Raw genomic sequence first — 20,495 nt, forward strand, 5'->3', positions numbered from 1 at the left:
AACAGTTTGTGCTTTATGTTCTCCACAATGGCCCTAAGAAACACTAGACATAAGGAAAAACCTGGAGTGGGGCTCTCCATTAAGGCAGCTAGGGCAGCAGAAAGGACGGGCTGTGGGAAGGACCTGTTAAGAGGCCTAGAGACAAGCAGAAAAGAAGGCAAGGGAACTTTGGGGAGGACTATGTTGTTCAAGGTCGGAAGGTATTATATAGAAGGACCTCCATGGGAGAGGGAAGTAAATGAAGGGAAAGGCCTGTGGCAGTACAGTAACGGTGTAGGCTTGAGGCCTGGCATTGGCACCTGCTTGTTCAGGTGTCTCAAACTGGGGATTCCTCTACAGCAACATAGACTTCAGAGGAGGTGGAAGAAATCCCACAGTACACATATGTGATAACTGCTCCCCAGGGAGCATGAAGGTTTATATGCTTTATGAAGTGTTTTAGTATCTACAATAGTTCTATTCTTGTTAGCCATACAAAATATCCAATCTTTCTTTGAATCTTGCTGAATTCTTGACTTCTACAACATCCTGTGCAGGGTGGATTGATTTAAATCAGAGGTGGGCAAATTATGGCCCGTGGGCCATATCCGGCCCGTGGGACCCTCCTGCCCAGCCCCTGAGCTCCCGGCACGGGACACTAGCCCATAGCCCCTTCCCCACTGTTCCCCCTCCCCTGCAGCCTCAGCTCACTGCACTACCAGCACAATGCTCTGGGTGGTGGGGCTGCAAGCTCCTGGGGCAGCGCAGCTGCAGGGCCTGGCCTGACCCAGGGCTCTGTGCTGCGCAGCGCGGCTGCCTGTCCTGGTGCAGCCGTGCCACCAGCCACCGGTGCTCCAGGCAGCATGGTAAGGGGGCAGGGGGGGGTTGGATAGAGAGCAGGAGAGTTTGGTGGTCAGGGGTGTGGATGGAGTCAGGGTGGTCAGAGGGCAGGGGACAGGGGGGTTGAATGAGGGCAGGGATCCCTGGGGAGCAGTCAGGAAGGAGTGGGGGGTTGGATGGGGCAGGGGTCCCGCAGGGTGAGGGCAGTCAGGAATGAGAGAGGTTGGATGGGGAGGCGGGAGGGCAGCATCAGGGAATGGGGGGGTTTGATGGGGCAGGAGTCCCGGGCGGGGGGTGGGGGTGGAGAGGAGGGGGAGGGCTGGGCCACGCCTTGCTGTTTGGGGAGACACAACATCCCCTAACCGGCCCTCCATACAATTTCCGAAACCCAATGTGGCCCTCAGGCCAAAAAGTTTTCCCGCCCCTGATTTAAATGAAAGCAATTTAAATCACTGACGGTAGTCATGATTAAATCAGGAAGCAGGAAACCTTCATTTAAATAATTGATTTTAATCTTGCTCTGCATTTGCACTTTACGCATTTTCCTAAAGAAAAGCTGAATCTCATTTGTCTGTAACCATGCTGATCTGCAACTAAATACAGCCTTTGCATTAAATTTGATCCTTTTTGCTAACCAGAAAGATATACTGTATCTATACATATTTCTTTAAACAATTATACAGATGAAAATATTTTTTTCAGATTCTTAATTTTTACAATATTATTTTATAAAATGGATGCATATTTGTAAAATGGATATATGATCCATTTCTTATTTACTAGATTAATTAACGCAGAAATTGGGCTTGTTTTTGGCTTAATTGGCATGAGTTGCTTGTTGGCTAGTTTTTGGCTTGTAGCTTTTTTTTTTTTTTTTTTTTTTATTGGCTCCTGGTAAGCAGGGGAGAGAGGCCAGAGTGCATAGCGGGCCCACTGCAGTCCCAGACTGCATGCTGGGGTTGGGTGGGGGGAGGATTTAGTCACATAGTGTTGGAGTTCTTAGGGATTGGCTTGTTTTGAAATTGGATTTGCTTGATTTTTGGCTTATTGTGAAAGTCGGGGTGCTTATTTACCATGTGAAAGTTGGCAACTATGCTTAAATGTGCTGGAGACTTTCTGGGACTTTCCGTGACTTCTGAAGTGTCTGGTGCTGGCTCAGGGGCTACCTGAGCCGGGCAGCCCCTGGACCAGCAGCAACAGTTTGGGTGTGTGAGAGGGGGCTCAGGGCTAGGGGCAGGGGGTTGGGGTGAGAGGTGGCGCTTACCTCGGGGTGGGTGGCTCCCCCCAGCATGTCTCTGCAGCTCCTAAGCGGAGGGGCCAGGGGGCTCCATGCATTGTCCGCAGGTCCTGCCCCAGCAGCTCCCATTGGCTGTGGTTCCCAGCTTGTGGCAAGAGCAGCGTGCGGAGTCCCCCTGGTCTTCCCTCCCCCTAGGAGCTGCAGGGACATGCGGAGTTGGGTAGAGAGCCTGCCAACCCCACCAACCCTCCCCCCAGCACCAGTGGGGGTCCTGGGCCATGCGCCACCCCCAGCCCCTCCCTCCCAGCACCAGTGGGGGTCCTGGGCCGCATGCAGCCCACCTCCCCCACCCTCCAGCGGGGTTCCCAGGCCACCCACCCAGAGCATCCACACTCCCTCTGGACCATCCCTTCAGAGCACCTGCAGCCCCCTGCCCAAGTTTTAGTTAGGGGTATATAGTAAAAGTCATGGACAGGTCACGGGCCGTGAATTTTTGTTTACTGCCCGTGACCTGTCCATGACTTTTACTAAAAATACCTGTGACTAAAATGTAGCCTTATTTATAACTGATTTATTAAACAAAAGGACATATCTGTAGTTAGTGAACTGAACCCTTGCTTCTGGTCACTATGGCCTTCAAGATTTTAAAACTAGTTGATCTCATCCTTTCACATCTAGTTGTTATTAATACATTGGAAAACAAGCTTCCTTGCTTTTTCAAATCCCAATTGGTTTCTTAACAGTCTGAAAGAAATAGTTATAGAACTGAAATAGTTCAATAAACTGAAATGAAGAAAATATTCTCTCTGCCCCTGCAGAAAAGGCTACTGCTGTCAAAAGCTGGTTTAGCACTCAACAAACTAGTTCCAGGTGCTTAACCAGTAACTTTCACCCATTCAGCCATTTGGAAAAGTATTTCCTTTTATCAGTTTTGAGTCTGCTACCTTTACCGAAATTCCAGTATTCCAGAGGTCACCTCATCCCAGAAAGGATACTGAAAGAGACTGGGACCGTTTACCATAAAGAAAAGACAAATAAGACAATAAAGGCATACGAAATAATGAATGGAACTGAATAAGCAGATAGAGAACTTCTAGTTGCCCTATCTTGTAATACAAGGAGTTGGGAACATTAAATGAAAATCCATTGAAAGGAAATATTAAGGAGCTTACAAATCAAAGTATAAGAGGAGACAACAGCTGGATGCAGACAGGCAATAGTGAGGCGATTATGTCCAGTATAAATTAGCAGCAATCACAACACATCACATGCATAACCTTTTTATTGAGTGCTTTACTGATATCAAAACACAGGTGAGTTTTAAGGAGAGATATGCAGGAGGATAGCATAGAGGTTTTGCATGTACATATTGCAGAAAATCCCCATAAAATAAGAGGCAACTGAGAGAAAGCATAAGTCTCGGTTCAGCCATAAAATGGGAATATTAATGCTTAACTTCCTCACAGGGTACTGCAAGGATGAATTCACCTAGGTTAGCAAGGAACTCTGGTACTATGCTGGGGGTCATATAAGAACCCAGACCAAGAGAATGGAAACCCTTCAACTTTCCAGTCAGTTTTTTTCTCATTCTGCTCTCAGGTGCATGATTTGTGAACCTTCTCACAGAAAAGGCTGAGGGGGTTGAGCCCCCTAATTTAGCAAATCCACATGATACCATAGGCAGGGGCCACCTGTGAGGACACGGGGGCCTCTATACTATCATTTCGACTGTACAGAAACTGTTCTGCCAGGGATACCCAGCCCTTCGGACTGACATTCCCCTGGAGCCCTTCTCAGTGTGGGTTTCCAAAATGCAGAGGAAGAACTATTGCTGAGTTGCTCTGTGAGTTTAGGGGTGGCATATGCCAAGAAGAATATTTGTTCCCTTGGCCCTAATCCACAGAAAGTGTGAGGATGGGCTTCCATTTGATCTAGGAGAAACTGTGTGAGCAGAGGACTTATGGCATGCAGCCACTACTACTACCTTTTTCATGCTTCCTCTGGGCCTGAATTAAGAGGTTAGGGCTCCTTTCTGCTCATGGAAGCAGAGATATCCCTAAATGTTAGGAAAGTTTCTGAACAGAAGAATTTATGGTTTTAGCACCAGAACTGGATATGGATAATCAGTTATTTTAAAAATATTTACTGCAAACTTGTCAAAAATCTGTTCATTCTTTCCTTGGAAGTGTATTACTCTATCACACATTTCCCTCTAAAGGGGTCCTTCACCCACACAACATGCTGAAAATGCATTCTAATTAAACGGAAATAAGTCATTCCTTAAAAAAACTGGCTAACTAATAAAGCATGAAGGACTTGATTAGGATTAACAGTCCTGAAATTTGACCTTTTTTCCTTCCCCCTTTATGTTTGTAAAGCTTGTTATTTTTATTTATTCATTCATACACATGGATACTGTACCCACTTCTCCTTCCCCAAATCACCCCCAAATCTACCACCTGCTCAAATGTTTCAATGCTGATATATTAAAAACTTGCAGCAGTCCACCGCAATAGCAACCTAACAACAAATCAGTGGTCAAGGGAGCAGGGAAAATACCTATAAGGAAAGACGTTTTAGTACTGAACTTCCAAAGGTTTTATACATGAAGAGTATGAAGTAATTTTAAAAGCTAGGTGATACACCTTGATAGTGTCCTTTTAAACAATTCAAAAGCAGGAAGTAAAGAAGACTACAACAGAGTATGACCCAGGATCAGTTATGTACAAAACACTGTTGGCGAAATAAATTATGTTTACAGTGTGCCCTTCATTCAGAACAATCCCATTCTCTATCTCAACGTCAGAGTATATACCTGCACCTACATTTATATATTTCAGGATTTCACATCGCCCAATAGGGAAACATGGTCTCTCCTAATACCATGTAGCAACACTACACAAGCAGTTTGAAAAGAGAGTGAGAAAGAATACTATAACAAATTGGAACTCCGGCGAGAATTTCATTAATAAAATTACCCAGCTGAAAATTAGCTGGAACACTGGTGCTAATGTGCTTAGTGTTGCTAGAAGTACCAAGAGATTAACAGCTTCACTGTGGTCAGGGCCTTAATGTTGCATTTTGTTTGAAAGGCAGCACATCCAAACTAGGCTTGGACATTTGCTGAGTACTGTACATTTCCCACGTTTTCCTACATGGTGTCCCATCCAACAAAGTGGGCAGATCCAACTCTGCTTAGTTTGCAGTCAGCCTACAATGGTAGGTTGAATACACAATTATACATGAAGGGCTGGGTTATGGCTGAATTTCTTTACTCTTGTCCATTAAAATTCTTAATCATAACACTGCACTAAGCAGTTTTGTATGCTATGGTCAAGATAAAAATCTATAATTTATTCAATGGATGGTTAAAATATCCCTGCACCCAAAGAGGGTTTGTTTGAATATATGTATATATGATCAAAATAAAACTTACTGGCATCTACTTCATTATGCAGAACGCCACATACATATTAGTGTATACATAATTGAAGCCCTGCACATTAAAGTCAGGAGAAATATACATTAATCTTTCTATAATTCTGTAAATGAAAAAATCTAGAACCAATAAAAATCAACAATATTCCATGCTCTAAATGAGGGTTTATGCTAAAGAGGGATGTGAAGGATGCAACCGGTCCTTAGGTTTGAAAGGAATGCTTTAGGAATCTAAGATTACCTCAGTTTCCACTGATATTCTACAGTCTAGATTTTAATGTTAGTACTTCATGTAAAAAGCTATAATAAAGCATTTTTATAGAGATGTATGTTCAAAGCACAGTAAAGACATTAACTAAGTAATCTTTACAATATTCCTTTAATAGAAGTAGGCACATATCCCCACTTCACAACTACGGGGACTAAGACACAAAGGTCTGGTGACTTATCAAGGAGACGATGAGTCAGCAGCAGAAGCAAGACACACTCAGAAACTCATGATTCCAAATCCTTTGCCTATTTCTGCAGATAGGACTGTCTTTCAAATCAAAGAAGAAGGTTTATTTTACTACTTTTGGGTAATTAGTCAACTCCTGCACTAGTTGATACAAGTTTCTGAACGGGGAGCTTATCTTTCTTTGGAAGAATACCTAATGTATTAGAGGGCTCCCTTCTTATGCTTTTTCCAGGGGCAGAAGTACATTCTAATAAAATGCACTGAACTATTATTTGAACTTCCACATTTTTAGTACATGTTATGGACATACTCTCTCGAGTTTCCCTAGTAAAAAGTTCCTCAAAACGTCTTGGCATATAGTCCTCGATAATAAATTTGTTATCCAAGTCAATAAAAATGCTTACTACTTCTATCCTGTCTATCAAAAACCTTGATGCTTTGATACTTAAGCAGCAGCAAAATGCACACATCATATTGGACGACTAAGGTCAGTATTTTCTTTAGTCTTAATATTGTATGTAACACTATGTTTTGGAAAGTGTATTTTAAACATTTGAATCAGTAAAGTGCCTTTTCCTGGGTCAGTCGTCTTTTCCTTTTGTAACTATTTAATACTATTCATGTACAATTTATATATTGTTTTCATGTTGTACCAAACATTATATCCTGGTCTCTGACTGCTTACGATGCTATAAATGAAGTTTCTCTAATAATATTAATTAGAAAAATACTCTCTGCAATACACCCCAAGTATACATTTATTTATAATTTCTAACCAAAACAGTTTTTCTGTACTTGCCAAAAATGTTGTTTCACTGAGGACTAAGACCATGGCAAATTAAAAGTTTCAAAAATAAATGGCTTATCAAAACACAGAAATGTGTAATAAAGACTTGGAAAAAAAATTCAGAATGTGGAAATAATGGTTTTTCACCTAATCTGGTTAACTCAGGGATGGCTAAACAATTTTACAAAACTTAACCTCCAAAACGTCCTTTGTGAGGTAAAAATCCTTTGACATTTCATCCAAAGAGGATATATCTACCACATTTCAGAAAGTAAGGACTGCAGTACGTACACATAGGGGCTTATAATTCAAGTGTCATCCCAGCCATACCTATGTAGTGTTGGATTAAATGACTAATATAGAATTACATGGTCAGTGAAACAAGAAATGTTTCTATGGTTGGAAGCAGGGTTGGCAATTTCCTGGGGAAAAACTAGGTTAGGAGAAGGCACTGGCAAATACCAGTTGAAATTGGAAAAAATAAAATTAGAATATACTAATGAAAATTACTGAAAAATATCTAGCAATTTAAATAATAGTTTTGCAGTATATATAATATTTAAAATTGAAATGAGTCATAACATGTATAACTTCCTTGAGAAAATACTGAAATAAAATACACAGTCTGATGTTCAATGTCATATTAAATATATTAGTTTACACCTACTGCAATTTTACGTTTTATTTGTAGAATTTTAAATCAATCTCCGAATCTACTGCCTTAGGTAACCACAATTTGAATATGTAACTAAAACAAAGCGTAACGTGATATGCATTAACAAAACAGTTTTTAAAATAGAAAATGCCTTGAACTGGAACTAACTAGTCTCTCTCAGGCTGGTAACAACGACAGTTTCACATGGTAAAAATCACATCTGTAAATACCAGGCCGTCCCCGGTTGGAAAGCTCTTACCTGGTTGGGTTGGCTGGGAAAGTAGGCTCTTCTAGAGTTCAATTCCTCAAATGTCGAGGACCTTATATTTGGACTTTTATAAGGTTCGTTGGTTACTATGGTTTCATGTTGGAAAAGGTGATCTTTTAATGAACTGGAAGTATCTTCTTGAATTGCCTAAAATAAAAGAATTCAACTTTATTCTGTTCTTGATATGGATTTAACATTTACATAAAAATCTCTACGCATATCAAACCATAAAATCTTCAAACTCTCCAATATATACATATATATTTTACAAGATACATGTTAGAAGGAAACATTCACAAGGTCTCAAATAATATTTTTTTAAATCGTTTCAGTACCGACAAAGTAAGTCTGCCCAAAAGAATGAAATTCCCTGTCCACAGAATGAATACAGCATAGGCAGCAGCAATACAAGTCTCTCTACCCCACCCATGCACTTCAAATCTGACATGGAAGAACCACTTCTAGGAGGGAGTGTTTAGTCCAGTCTCCAATGCTATTTGTTCTAGAAATGTCCACAAAGGTGTTAATTATTTTTTATTTTGACAGTAGCTTGTACTGTGTGTTTGCAAATTTGTATTGCTCTCACTACAAACTGTGAAGAAAAAAAACCTCTCAGACATACTGCTGAAGGAAAAGGTTCTGAGAGTAATGATGCACAAACAGAATTACTATTTGGGTCTCAAGTTTAGAAAGCAAGTTTGTTTAACAGATTGGCTTGCTATACAGGAAAATAAATGAACAAAAAGTGAATTTCAAAATAGATACTGGAGCTGAGTGCCACACAGTCACAGCAAGCATACACAAAACTAATAATGATTATCCAATACTGAAACTAAGTTTACATGAAACAACTGGGCACAAGGTTAAGACCATGTGGAAAATGTATATTAAGATATCTGCAGGATAAATCCCACTCCTAGCTTGAGATTGTGGAACAGGAAGTGCGCTTTGGTTGAACAGTGGTCTGTATGTGCAGACGATCAATCTACTGAACAGAATGGAGATAATCTTAAAGAATCTGAAGTGTTTAATGAGTTGGGATATATTGAGGACAGGATGTAGTGAATCAGAATGAGGCAGTTCCCAGTTAGCTGCCTCCCAAAAAACAACCACCCCACATGCCATATAAAGATCTGTTAGCACTGACAGATATAATTAAAAACTAGAATTGACTGGGTGGTAAAATCTGATGTTCTTGAAAAAGGTCAAACTTCAACTGTTTGGGTTAATGGTGGTCACTGTAATATAACCAAACAAGCTAAAGATTTGTAGAGATCCGAAAAGATTTGAATAAGCCAATTAAACACAAACTACTGCACAGGACCAGATGAGGTAGTCATATTTAGACTTCAAAATACACGAGAATTTTCCATTTTGGATGCAAATCAAGGGCTTTGGCATGTCCAAAAGACACAGAAAGTGCAAGACTCTGAATTTTTAACTCTCCTTTTGGTAGATATATGTTTAAATAATTTCTTCTTTAAATTAGCTCTGCATCTGAAGTATACAAAAGCACCATGTTCCGGATGAGATGGAAGGAGAGGTTACTTATCTTACAGTAACTTGAGTTTGAGATGTTTTGCCCCTATGGGCGCTCCACCAAGGGATGTGTGCACTCTTGCGCCCTCTCAACTGGAGAGTACAAAGCAGTGTCTGTGGGCATGGTCACGGGGCGCATCACTCACCACCGGACTGGCATCCCCTCGTGCTACTCTGGGGATTATCTCGAGGCTGATGCCCAACTGTAGTTTGCACACTGTCACTATGTCTCTGCTATCCGCTTGCTGCCCCTCTCGCAGCCTCAGGAACTACAACATCCCTCTTTAAAAAGAAAAGGAGGACTTGTGGCACCTTAGAGACTAACAAATTTATTTGAGCATAAGCTTTCGTGAGCTACAGCTCACTTCATCGGATGCATCCGATTTGTTAGTCTCTAAAGTGATACAAGTACTCCTTTTCTTTTTCCAGATTAACTGAAAACTTGGAGGCTGACATGTATCCCTAGAGTTGTAGGCAGGACCTTACAGTTTGCAGGCTGGGTTGTACTGTCAAGGTTAGACTGGACTGAGTGGAGACTCTCTCTTTGGGGAGATAGGCACTGGTGACTAGTAACTCTAGAGAGGCTCCAGTGAAGTCCTCTAGAGCTGATCAACCCCTGAGGAGCCAGTTGTCCATGTATGGGAATGTGCTATGTCCATGGATGTAAATGGGGTACCACTGCTGAGAGAAGCTTTGCAAAGAGCCTCGGGGCTATGGAGAGCCCAAAGGGAAGGACTTGTACACTGGTAGTGTTCTGAGCTTATCCTGAATCGTAGAAAGTGTTTGTGGGATGGGTGGATGTCTACATGAAAGCAGAAGTCCCGAAGATTGAGGGCAATGAACCAGTCTCCCGGATCTAGGGATGGGATTTATAGTGGCTAATGTCACCATCCTGAAGTGCTGAGAAAGGATGTAGTTGGTTTAGGTTTCTTAGGTTGAGGATTGGTCTCCCAACTCTGCTCCTCTTGGGAACCGGGAAATAGTTGGAATAGAACTCTCTTCCAACAAACTCCAGGGGAACTTGCTTGATTGCCCCCAACTGTAAGAGAGACTGGACATTCTGTTTCAAGAGAGATTTTAGTAAGAGAGGTCCCTGAAGAGGGATGGGGAAGGGGGGCTGGAGGGGAAGGGAGATAGAATGGAAGTGGATAGAATACCCCATGTTAATTACTTCCAAAATCCATCTGTCTGAAACAATATGTTCCCTGGCTGGGAAGAAGTGGGACAATCAAGCTCCAAAGGGAGTGGATGGAATTCTTCAGCACAGGATTCAGTAAGGTAGATTACTTGAGGTTTTTGATCAAAGTATCAGAATTGTTTTAGACAGAAAAGGTTGTTCTAGAAGAGGGTGGTCTCCCTTCTTTAGGCCTAGATCATCATCTCTGAAAGTCAAAAAGTCTGGAAAAATCCTGCTGTGGGTTGTACTATAGTGGCCTAGATCTCTGATATTTGAGACCTACTGTCTTTTTGCCATAGGCAAGTAAGTTCCCAGTGACTGCAAGATAGTCTTTCAGACAGTGGAGGGAGGAGTCTGTCACAGGTGAATAGCTCAGGTCCTTCAAAAGAGATTGAATTCTTAAGTTAAGAATTTATCTGTGAGTAAGATGTGTATATATATATATATATATATATATATATATACACACACACACACACACACACACACACATCTTACTCACAGATAAATTCTTATATATATTGGAATTACTGGGGTAACATTAAGAAAAGCCATACACTCCCATCCCCACTAGAACTCACAGATCTGCCCCTTGGCCTACCCAGAGGGGATTTTTATAGCACCGTGTTAACTTTTACTCCTGGGGGAATTGTGCACCAAAACATTTTTAAATTCTGCAAATTTTATTTGTTAAAATAACAACACCAGTTTCAATTATTTTGGCAATTTATTTCAAAATACCTGTCAGCAACTATGTCTGTAACAATACAGTCAAAAAAAAAAAAAATTCCCGCAGGAGTAGAGAATAAAGAAACCCCTGTTTCTCTGCCCCCGCCCCTTCAGAACCCAGCGGGGGGGGGGGGGGGGGGGGCGGGACAACTACACCTCCTACCCTCTCACCCTCCTCGAGCCCAGCCACAGGTCCCCCCCAGCTCAGACACTCTCATACCCTCTCTTCCTCTAGAGTCTAGGGCAGGGCCTCCCCAGCCCATACACCTGCACTCCCTAACCCACAGAGTCCAGATGCACAGCCCTGTTGCCAAGACTTGGCTTGTACTGCCTATACCCCAGCTGTGCCCCCCACCCTGCCCCATCCCAGACACTCACAACCCCTCCTCCCCGAAAGCACAGGTGCAGGCCACCCCTGCCCAGGCACTTACACCCCCTCCCCCGACACTCGCACCCCTTCCCCCCAGACCCCAGCTGCAGGCCCCCCTGCAGCCCAGACAGCCACACCCCACAGAGCTCAGGATCCAGAGGGAAAGAAAGCCTGATGCTGGGTCCCAGGCTTGTGTGCAATTTTCTACACACTGCCTCCTTTCTTCAGGGCATGTGAGGAACTGCAGCTGCCGGGAACCCTCCAGATCCCTCCCTCTCCCACTGAGCAGTATTTTCTATTTGTGAGCTGGGCTCTGCCAGGTCCAGCGGTCCCTAGTGCAGCTCTGCAGCCCATTTCTGTTGGAGAAAAAGGAAATTCTATGTGCACATTAATTTCTGTGCAAATTCTGCATGCACAGTGGTGCAGAATTTCCCCCAGGAGTCAACTTTGCAGCTGCACCCTCAAGGCCCTGGGGTGGAGTGTAGTCAGAGGCTGAAACACCAACCTGCTTGTTCTGCAGGAGATAAGCCTGCTCCACCACTTCAGTTAGAACCACCCGCAGAGTTTTTCTTTCACCTGACTCCTTGCCATAGGTATTCCTGTGCTCAGTATGACTGTTTGGTTCATGTCATAACTTTAATGTTACTCAGTACTTTTGTATCAGTCTAGTCAACGCTTCAATTTTTGTGCCAATTAATTTACCATCTGTGTGTCAAATTGGGAAGTCCAGGCTACTGGTGTTAGACAATTCAGGTTTGTGTCTTTTTGCCATGGTAGTTTTAAAAAAATGATTCCTGATCCCTGTCCTCTCCTGAGACGTTCCCAAACAACAACAGAAGTATAGATTTGAAGGGGTCTTCACAACATACTGCAGAAATATATAGCGTTTGCACAATATCTAGAATGCTTAAATTTAAATGAACAACAGAAAATGCAGTGTTAGGCCTAATCTAAGTCACCTTTTAGTTGCTGTTACTGAAATTCTTAAGTGTTCTAAAAGCATGCATTTCTTGCTCTCCAAATCAATTTTTTTGGTATTACAAATTTGGTTGATAAAAGGTAATAGCATTAATGTAATATACTTAGACTTCTGTAAGGTGTTTGACAGATCATTTTGATTACAAAAAAAGACTTATCTTTTGTAACTGTTGTTCTTCGAGATGTGTTGCTCATGTCCGTTCCATTATAGATATGCACTTGCCACATGCAACGGTACTGGAAGTTTCCCCCCCAGTGGTATCCGTAGGGACCCGGCTCTGGCACCCCCTGGAGTGGTGCATGTATGAATCACTCAGGAATCAGGAGCCAACGGCTCCCCCCCCCCCGGTCAGTTTCTTCTTGGTGGAACTCCAACAGAGGGGAAGAAGGGTGGGTCATGGAATGGACATGAGCAACACATCTCGAAGAACAGTTATGAAAGGTAACTGTCTTTTCTTCTTTGAGCGCTTGCTCATGTCCATTCCATTGTAGGTGACTTCCAGGCAGTACCATTGGAGGGAGGTAGGAGTTCACAGACGTGTCAATTGCAACACAGCTCTGCCAAATCCAGCGTCATCTCTGGCTTGCTAGGTGATGGTGTAACGTGTTGTGAATGTGCGTACCAAAGACCACGTTGCGGCCCTGCAGACACCCTGGATAGGGACGTGCGCCAGGAAGGCAGCTGAAAACGCCTAAACCCTAGTTGAGTGAGCCTTTACTATCGGTGGAGGCATAGCCTGTGTCAACTCGTAACAAGTATGGATGCAGGTAGTGATCCAATTCAAAATCCTCTGAGAAGACACCTGAAGGCCCTTCATCCTGTCAGCTATTGCGACAAAGAGCTGGGTCGATCTGCGGAAGGGCTTGGTGTGCTGCAGGTTGAACGCCAAGGTGCTCCGGACACCTAGAGAGCGTGCAGCCGATTCTCCTCATTGGTCATGTGAGGTTTTGGACAGAACACCAGGAGGAAGATATCCTGGTTGACATGGAAGTGCAACACCACAGTTGGCAGGAGGACCGGATGGGGCAGCAGTCGGGCCTTGTAAAAAACTGTGTATGGGGGCTCCGAAGTGAGGGCTTTAATCTTGGAGACACATCTCGCCGAGGTAATAGCTACAAGGAATGCAACCTTCTATGACAAGTGGGAAAGGGAACAAGAAGCCATAGGTTCAAAGGGCAGACCCATAAGCTTGGAGAGGACCAGGCTAAGGTCCCACTGGGGAACAGGGTCCCAGACCGGTGGAAAGAGTCTTTCAAGAACCCGATCAACATCTCATGTGAGAACATCGACCTACCCTAAATGTGATGATGGAAGGCCGATATGGCAGGCAGGTGCACCTTGATCAAAGAGAAGTCAAGCCGTTGGTGCTTTAAGTGAAGCAGGTAATCCAGGATGGACTGCAGAGACAACTCAGTTGGGGAGATATTCTGCTCTGAAGCCCAGCAAGAGAACACTTCCACTTTGCCATGTAAGTTGCTCTGGTAGAGGGCTTTCTGCCCTCCAAGAGAACCTGCTGTACCCGACTAGAGCTGGCTTGTTCCTCTGGATTCAGCCACACAGCATCCAAGCTGTAAGGCGGAGAAAGGCGAAGTTCGGGTGCAGGAGTCGACTGTGATCCTGCGAGAATAGGTCCAGGTGGCTGGGAAGCGGCCATGGGCTGCAACAGCCAGGTTCATGAGCATGCTGAACCAATGCTGGGGCGAATATAATGACCTGTACCTTGTCCCTTTTGATTTTTGACAGGACTTTACCAATGAGCAGAATTGGTGAGAAGGCGTACATCAGGTCCTCTGACCAAGACAGGAGAAAGGCATCGGCTAGCGAGCCTCTGCCGAGCCCTTGGAGAGAACAAAACTGATGACACTTTCTGTTCTGTCTGGTGGCAAACAGGTCCACTTGGGGAGCTCCCCACTTCTGGAAGAGCATTCTGACAATCTCCGAGTGAAGGGACCACTCGTGGTAAGAGACGCAGCACCTGCTGAGGCAATTTGTCAGCTTGTTCCAGACGCCGGGGAGGTGCAAGACTTCCAGGTGGATTGCATGCTGGATGCAGAAGTCCCACAGAGGGAGGGCTCCTAGCGCACAGGTGACAATCGAGTTCCCCCGTCTGTTGACATAGAACATGGAGGCCATGTTGTCCATCAACACTTGCACCACCCAGCTGGACAGTTGGGGAAGGAAGACATTGCAAGCTAGGTGGCTGGCTCTGAACTCCCTGACGTTTATATGCAATGCAAGCTCCTTTCAAGACCATAACCCTTGAGTCCGCTGTGTACCGAGATGCATTCCTCAACCGAGGTCGGATGCATCTGAAATCAGGGAGACCATGGGTTGTGGGCTTGTGAATGGCACACCTTCCAACACCAGAATCGGGTTGCACTACCACTGCAGAGAGGCAAGTACCCATGGAGGGATCGTGATGACTTTGTCTAGGTGATGTCTGGGGAGTAGACGGATGCCAGCCACATCTGGAGGACACGCAGCCTGAGTCTCGCATGTTGGACAACATACGTGCATGCTGCCATGTGCCCCAGTAGTCTGAGACAGACCCAGGCATTGGTGAGTGGATGGGCAGTGAAGTGGCAATCAGATCTGACATTGCCCTGAACATGGCCTCTGGCAGGAATGCTCTGGCTCAGGTAAAGTCGCGTACCGCTCTGATTAAACAATATCTATTGGACTGAGATCAATATTGATTTTTGTTCATTTAACAACAGGCCCAGAGCTTGACAAGTGGCTTGCAACATCTTGACACTGTGCTGGACCCGGAGCAGCCCTTGATGAGCCAGTTGTCGAGGTACAGGTAAATCTGGATACCTTGACGTCTGAGGTAGGCTGCCATCACTGACATGCATTTCGTAAACACCCTTGGCACCACCGCTAGGCCAAAGGGAGCACTGCGAACTGGTAGTGGGTGGTCCCAACTACGAAACACAGGAACTGTCTGTATGCATGAAATAGCAATGTGTGAAAGTAAGCGTTTTTCAGATTGAGGGAGGTGTACCAGTCTCCTGGATCCAGGGAGGGAATGATGGAGGCTGTGATAAATGAAGGGGTGGGGGATAGCTACCTTTTATGGACCCAGCCAGCCAGTTAGCTATAAAATCCCTCTTAGTAGCTATTCTCTACTTGCTTTACCTGTAAAGGGTTAAAAGTCTCACTGCTATGCACAGGTAAAAGGAAGTGAGTGGACACCTGGCCAAAAGAGCCAATGGGAAGGCTAGAACTTTTTAAAATTGAAACAAGACTCCCTTTTGTCTGTCTGTCTCTGTTTTTTGTTCTCCAGAGAGAGAGAACAGGGCAGCAACTATGCTGTAAGAAGCTTGGGCCAGGTATGAAAAATCATCGGTATCATACCTACAAACTACTCATTTGAAACCCCAGATATGTAAGTAGATCAGGAAATGTCTAGGAAGATGCAATTAGGTTTGTCTCTCTTTTTATTTCTTTATGGCTTGTGGACTCCTCTGTGCTAACCCCAGATGCTTTTGTTTGGCTTGTAACCTTTAAGCTGGACCTCAAGAAAGCTATTCTTGGTGTTTAATTCTTATAGTTGCTCTTTTTTTTTCTCTCTTTTTTTTTAATCTAGCAATAGCTTGAGTTTTCAGATTTTTTTTTTTTTTTAAATAAAATTTACCTTTAAGAACAGAATTGGATTTTTGGGTCCTAAGAAGTTTATGCACATGTTGTTTTATTAGCTGGTGGCAACAGCTAATTTCCTTTATTTTTCTTTCTCAGCTCTTCCCCGGAGGGGGGGGTGAAAGGGCTCGAGGGTACCCCACAGAAAGGAACTCCCAAGTGCACCTTCCTGGGTTCTCAAAGGGGTTTTGCACTTGGGTGGTGGCAGCATCTACCCATCCAAGGTCAGAGAAAAGCTGTAACCTTGGGAGTTTAATACAAGACCGGAATGACCAGTATTAATTTTTAGAATCCTTGTGGGCTCCCACCTTCTGCCCTCCAAGTGCTAGAGTGGGGAATTAGCCTTGACAGAGGCCAAGACCACCATGTGAAACTTCAACTTCTTGAGGTACTTGAGGCTCCGCAGATCGAGAATGGGTTGTGCCACCCCACCACCACCCTTGGCTTTTGGGATAAAAGGTACAGAGCGAATTCCTCCACGGCTTCCACCCGCAGAAGGCCTTGCACCTCCTAAGCAAGGAGATGCTTGTGAGAAGGGTCCCTGAAGGGTCCCTGGGGGGGACAGAAATAAGCTGTAGGGTATATCCCCCTGCTACTATGCTGAGGACCCACTGGTCTGATGTTATAGAGGCCCAGGCAAGGAGGAAGGGGGACAAACTGTTAGAAAATAACAGGGGAGCAGGATCCAGGACACAGGCTGGAAGGTTGTCCTTGGGTGTATGCTCAAAATGCTTGCTTGTTACCTGGTTGGTTATGAGTGGAGCTCAAGTGAGCTGTGGGTGCTGGCTGATGGCCTTGCCAGCACTTATAGCCCTTGCGGAAGGGCTCTGACTGAGGTTGGTTTCCAAACCTGTGGGGCTGTTGCAGCTTAAACTGCTTCCTCGCTGGCCCAGCATGTAAAGGCCCAGGAAGAGCAAGGTAGCCCTAGAGTCTTTCAGGCCATGTAATTTACTGTCTGTTTGCTCCGAAAACAGTGCCACGACATTGAATGGGAGGACCTGGATGGATTGCTGAACCTCCATCAATAGGCCCAACAACTGCAACCAGGACGTCCGCCTCATTGAAATTACCAAAGCCATGGTCTGGGTCGAAGAATCTGCCGCACCTGAGGCCGCTTGGAGGGCTTCCCTGGCCACAGCTCTGCCCTCATCGAGGATAGCCAGAAATTTATTCCTGGACTCCTCTGGCAGCAAATCTGTAAATCTGGCCATGGACTGCCAAATATTAAATCATAATGGCCAAGACAGACCTGATGGTTGGCCACTCTCAGCTAGAGGCTGGACGTAGAATAAATTTTCTAACAAAGATCGAGCCTCTTTCCCGCCTCGTTCTTAGGTGTCCATCCTGGTTGGTCCTGCCTATTGCGCTCATTGGCTGCTGACACAACTAGTGAGCTTGGGACAGGGTGGGTATAAAGATACTTATACCCTGTAGTGGGGATTTTTCTTTCTGCCTGCTTGGAGATGGGGGGCAGGAAGGAGGGTGTCTGCCACAAAGCCATAGTAATTTTTACCACTTCCTTGTGCACCGGCAATGCCACCTTGGAAGTGGCTGCTGCACTTAGCACATTGAACAGGGAGTCTGAGGGCTCCACCAGTTCCTCGGCTTCCAGCCCCAGGTTAGAGGCGACCCTCTTCAAAAGCTCTTGCATCATCCTGAGGAACCGAGTGAGAGGGCCCTGCTATTGCCTCATCAGGCGAAGATGATGATGAGGCAGGTACAGGTGGGTCTGCCAACTCCGCTGCTTCTGATAAGGGAGCTTGGCTGAGGCTGGCCAGCCCTGGTGAGTCTGCTCTGACTTTGCGACCGAGTCATGGTGCGGGCAGACCAACCTATGCCCCTGTGATGGGTGGGGAAATCCCCCATGTGTTCCATAGTTGCCAGGGGGCCAGCCACTGGCCCTTGTACAATGCTGCCCCTGGTAGCCCAGAGGGGAATGCCAATGCCCCTGTAGTTGGCACTGACCTGCGAGCAGGGTCTCCTCCTTGCTGTCTGAGCCCGAGGAGGAAGAGACTTGTCTGGGGGACTGGGATGGTACCGAGGCTACCTGTCTACCCCAATCCCGTCAGCTCTGGCTGTGGACATCCATTGAGGACCTTTAGGGGGGCAATGGCTCTCGGTGCTGTGACCCCAATGACCAATGGTAGCATTCGGCAGATCAGTGATGGTAACCTGATGATCGATGCCTCACAATTAGAGAGCGGTGCCACTTCGTAGATTGGGAACAGGAGCGAGAAGACTGACTGTCAGAGACTGTCAATGTGCTCATGGTGAACTGTACTGGTGATCTGGCGACCAGGCTCCGGCATCTCGACCCTCTGGAATGGTGCTGTGAGAGCGGCTTGGGCGCTCCTGGCACTGGTGCTCTGGGCTTTGGTGCTGTGCATCTGCGCCAGACTGCTGGCGATCGATGCCTAGAGCCCAAGGAACGGTGCCTAGAATCTGGGGACTGACGCCAGGGACTCTGGCAGGCCAGCTCCGCATCCAGGGGTTGGTGGCGCTGTTCAGGCAAACGCTGACGGGGCACCCACTGTGGTGAGGAGCAGTGCCGCACTAATGGAGACCGCTGAAAGGGTCTCAAGGCAGGTTTACCCCTTGAATGGGGAACCTCAGCGGCCAGCGTGGGCAGCACCGGAAGGGACAGTATGTCCTGAGTGGATGGAACCACCAGGTGCTGAGCGCCTCTGCCACTTCCTGGGATGGGGGCAGGTCTTGACAGCTCAATGGGAGTTAGAGCCTGGCCACCATCCAGAGGGGAAGAGCTGCCCCATGCAGGTCTGCTCTCCTCCAGCTCTCTCCTTCCCTTTACGGGACATAGGAGAACGCCCCCTCCTGGCCATACTTTGCTCTTTAGCTGGTATAGGGGATGGGGAATGGTGCCAGTCAGAGGTTGGTGCCGGCTTGGAGCAGAGTCCGATCTTGCTGGCTCTGAGGCCAGTGCGAGGGCTGACTACATAAGGAGCGCTCTGAGACGAATCTCCAGCTCCTTTTTAGTTCGCAGACTGAAGCTCTTGCAAATGTGACACTTGTCACTCATGTGAGTTTCCCCTAAACACTTCAAGCAGCTTTCATGGGGATCACTGATTGGCAAGGGTTTTTTGCAGCTGTCACAAGGTTTGAAGCCCGGGGACCAGGGCATGCCCCGTCCCTAGGCTGAGTCCCGCACAGGACTAACTGACTATTTCTAACTTAACACTAAGGAAACTAGTAACTATACAACTTTGAACTATATACAACAAATTCACTACTGGACACAGTACAGACAGGAAATCTTACGAAGCAAGGAGACATGCCAGCACAGTCACGGGCAGTAAGAAGGAACTGAGGGATGGGGGAGCCGGTGGCATCCCTTATACTGGTGCATACGTGTGCCACTCCAGAGGGCACCAGAGCCAGTCCCCTACAGATACCACTGAGGGAAAAACTTCCGGCACCAGTGCACGTTGTGAGCACACACACACCTATAATGGAATGGAATGGATATGAACAAACACTCGAAGAAGAACTCGAAAGATATAAAATTAACATGGAACACATGAAATGGATTAAAAGCTGGCTAACTGCTAGGTCTCAAATGTGATTGAAAATGGGGAATCATTATTGCACAGGTTTGTTTCTAGTGGAGTCCTATGGGGATCGGTTCTTGGCCCTATGCTATTTAGTATTTTTAAGTAAAGACCTGGAAGAAAACATAAAATCAACACTGAATGTTTGCAGATGACACAAAAATTGGGAGAGTGGTAAATAATGAAGAGATCAGGTCACTAGTACAGAGAGCTCTGGATTGCTTGGTAAGCTGGACTCAAGCAAATATGTATTTGACCAAATGTAAATGTATACATGTAGGTAAATATACATATTTAGGAACAAAGAACGTAGGCCATACTATAGGATACGGGACTCTATTCTGGAAAGCAGTGACCCTGAAAAAGATTTTGGGTGGAGATCGATAACCAGCTGAACATGAGCTCCCGATGCAATGCTATGGACTAAAGGGCTAATGCAATCTTTGGATGCATAAATGGGGGAATCTTGAGTAGGAAGGTTATTTTACCTTTATACTTGGTACTGGTGCAACCAGTGCTGGCATACTGTGTTTAGTTCTGGTGTCCATAATTCAAGAAGGATAAACAGGAGAGCATTCACAGAAGAGCCAGCCAAACGATTAAAGGATTAGAAAACATACCTTATAACAAGAAAAGGAGTACTTGTGGCACCTTAGAGACTAACCAATTTATTTGAGCATGAGCTTTCGTGAGCTACAGCTCACTTCATCGGAAGCATATCTCCTGCTGGCAACAGGAGATATGCATCCGATGAAGTGAGCTGTAGCTCACGAAAGCTCATGCTCAAATAAATTGGTTAATCTCTAAGGTGCCACAAGTACTCCTTTTCTTTTTG

The 20,495-nt window shown here is 45.4% G+C and overlaps 1 protein-coding gene across 3 annotated transcripts in view; it reads right to left on the reverse strand.

Moving 5' to 3' along the window:
* SPRED1 (sprouty related EVH1 domain containing 1) overlaps positions 1 to 20,495 on the reverse strand; it is a 119,023-nt gene that overhangs the window by 5,912 nt on the left and 92,616 nt on the right. For all 3 annotated transcript variants that reach the window (XM_027831494.3, XM_037900513.2, XM_037900514.2), the window contains one exon: positions 7,653 to 7,808. In XM_027831494.3, the coding sequence (XP_027687295.2) occupies positions 7,653 to 7,808 (156 nt within the window). The remainder of the gene's footprint in view (positions 1 to 7,652; positions 7,809 to 20,495) is intronic.

This window comes from Chelonia mydas, chromosome 6, assembly GCF_015237465.2.
Source record: "Chelonia mydas isolate rCheMyd1 chromosome 6, rCheMyd1.pri.v2, whole genome shotgun sequence".
NCBI lineage: Eukaryota > Metazoa > Chordata > Testudines > Cheloniidae > Chelonia > Chelonia mydas.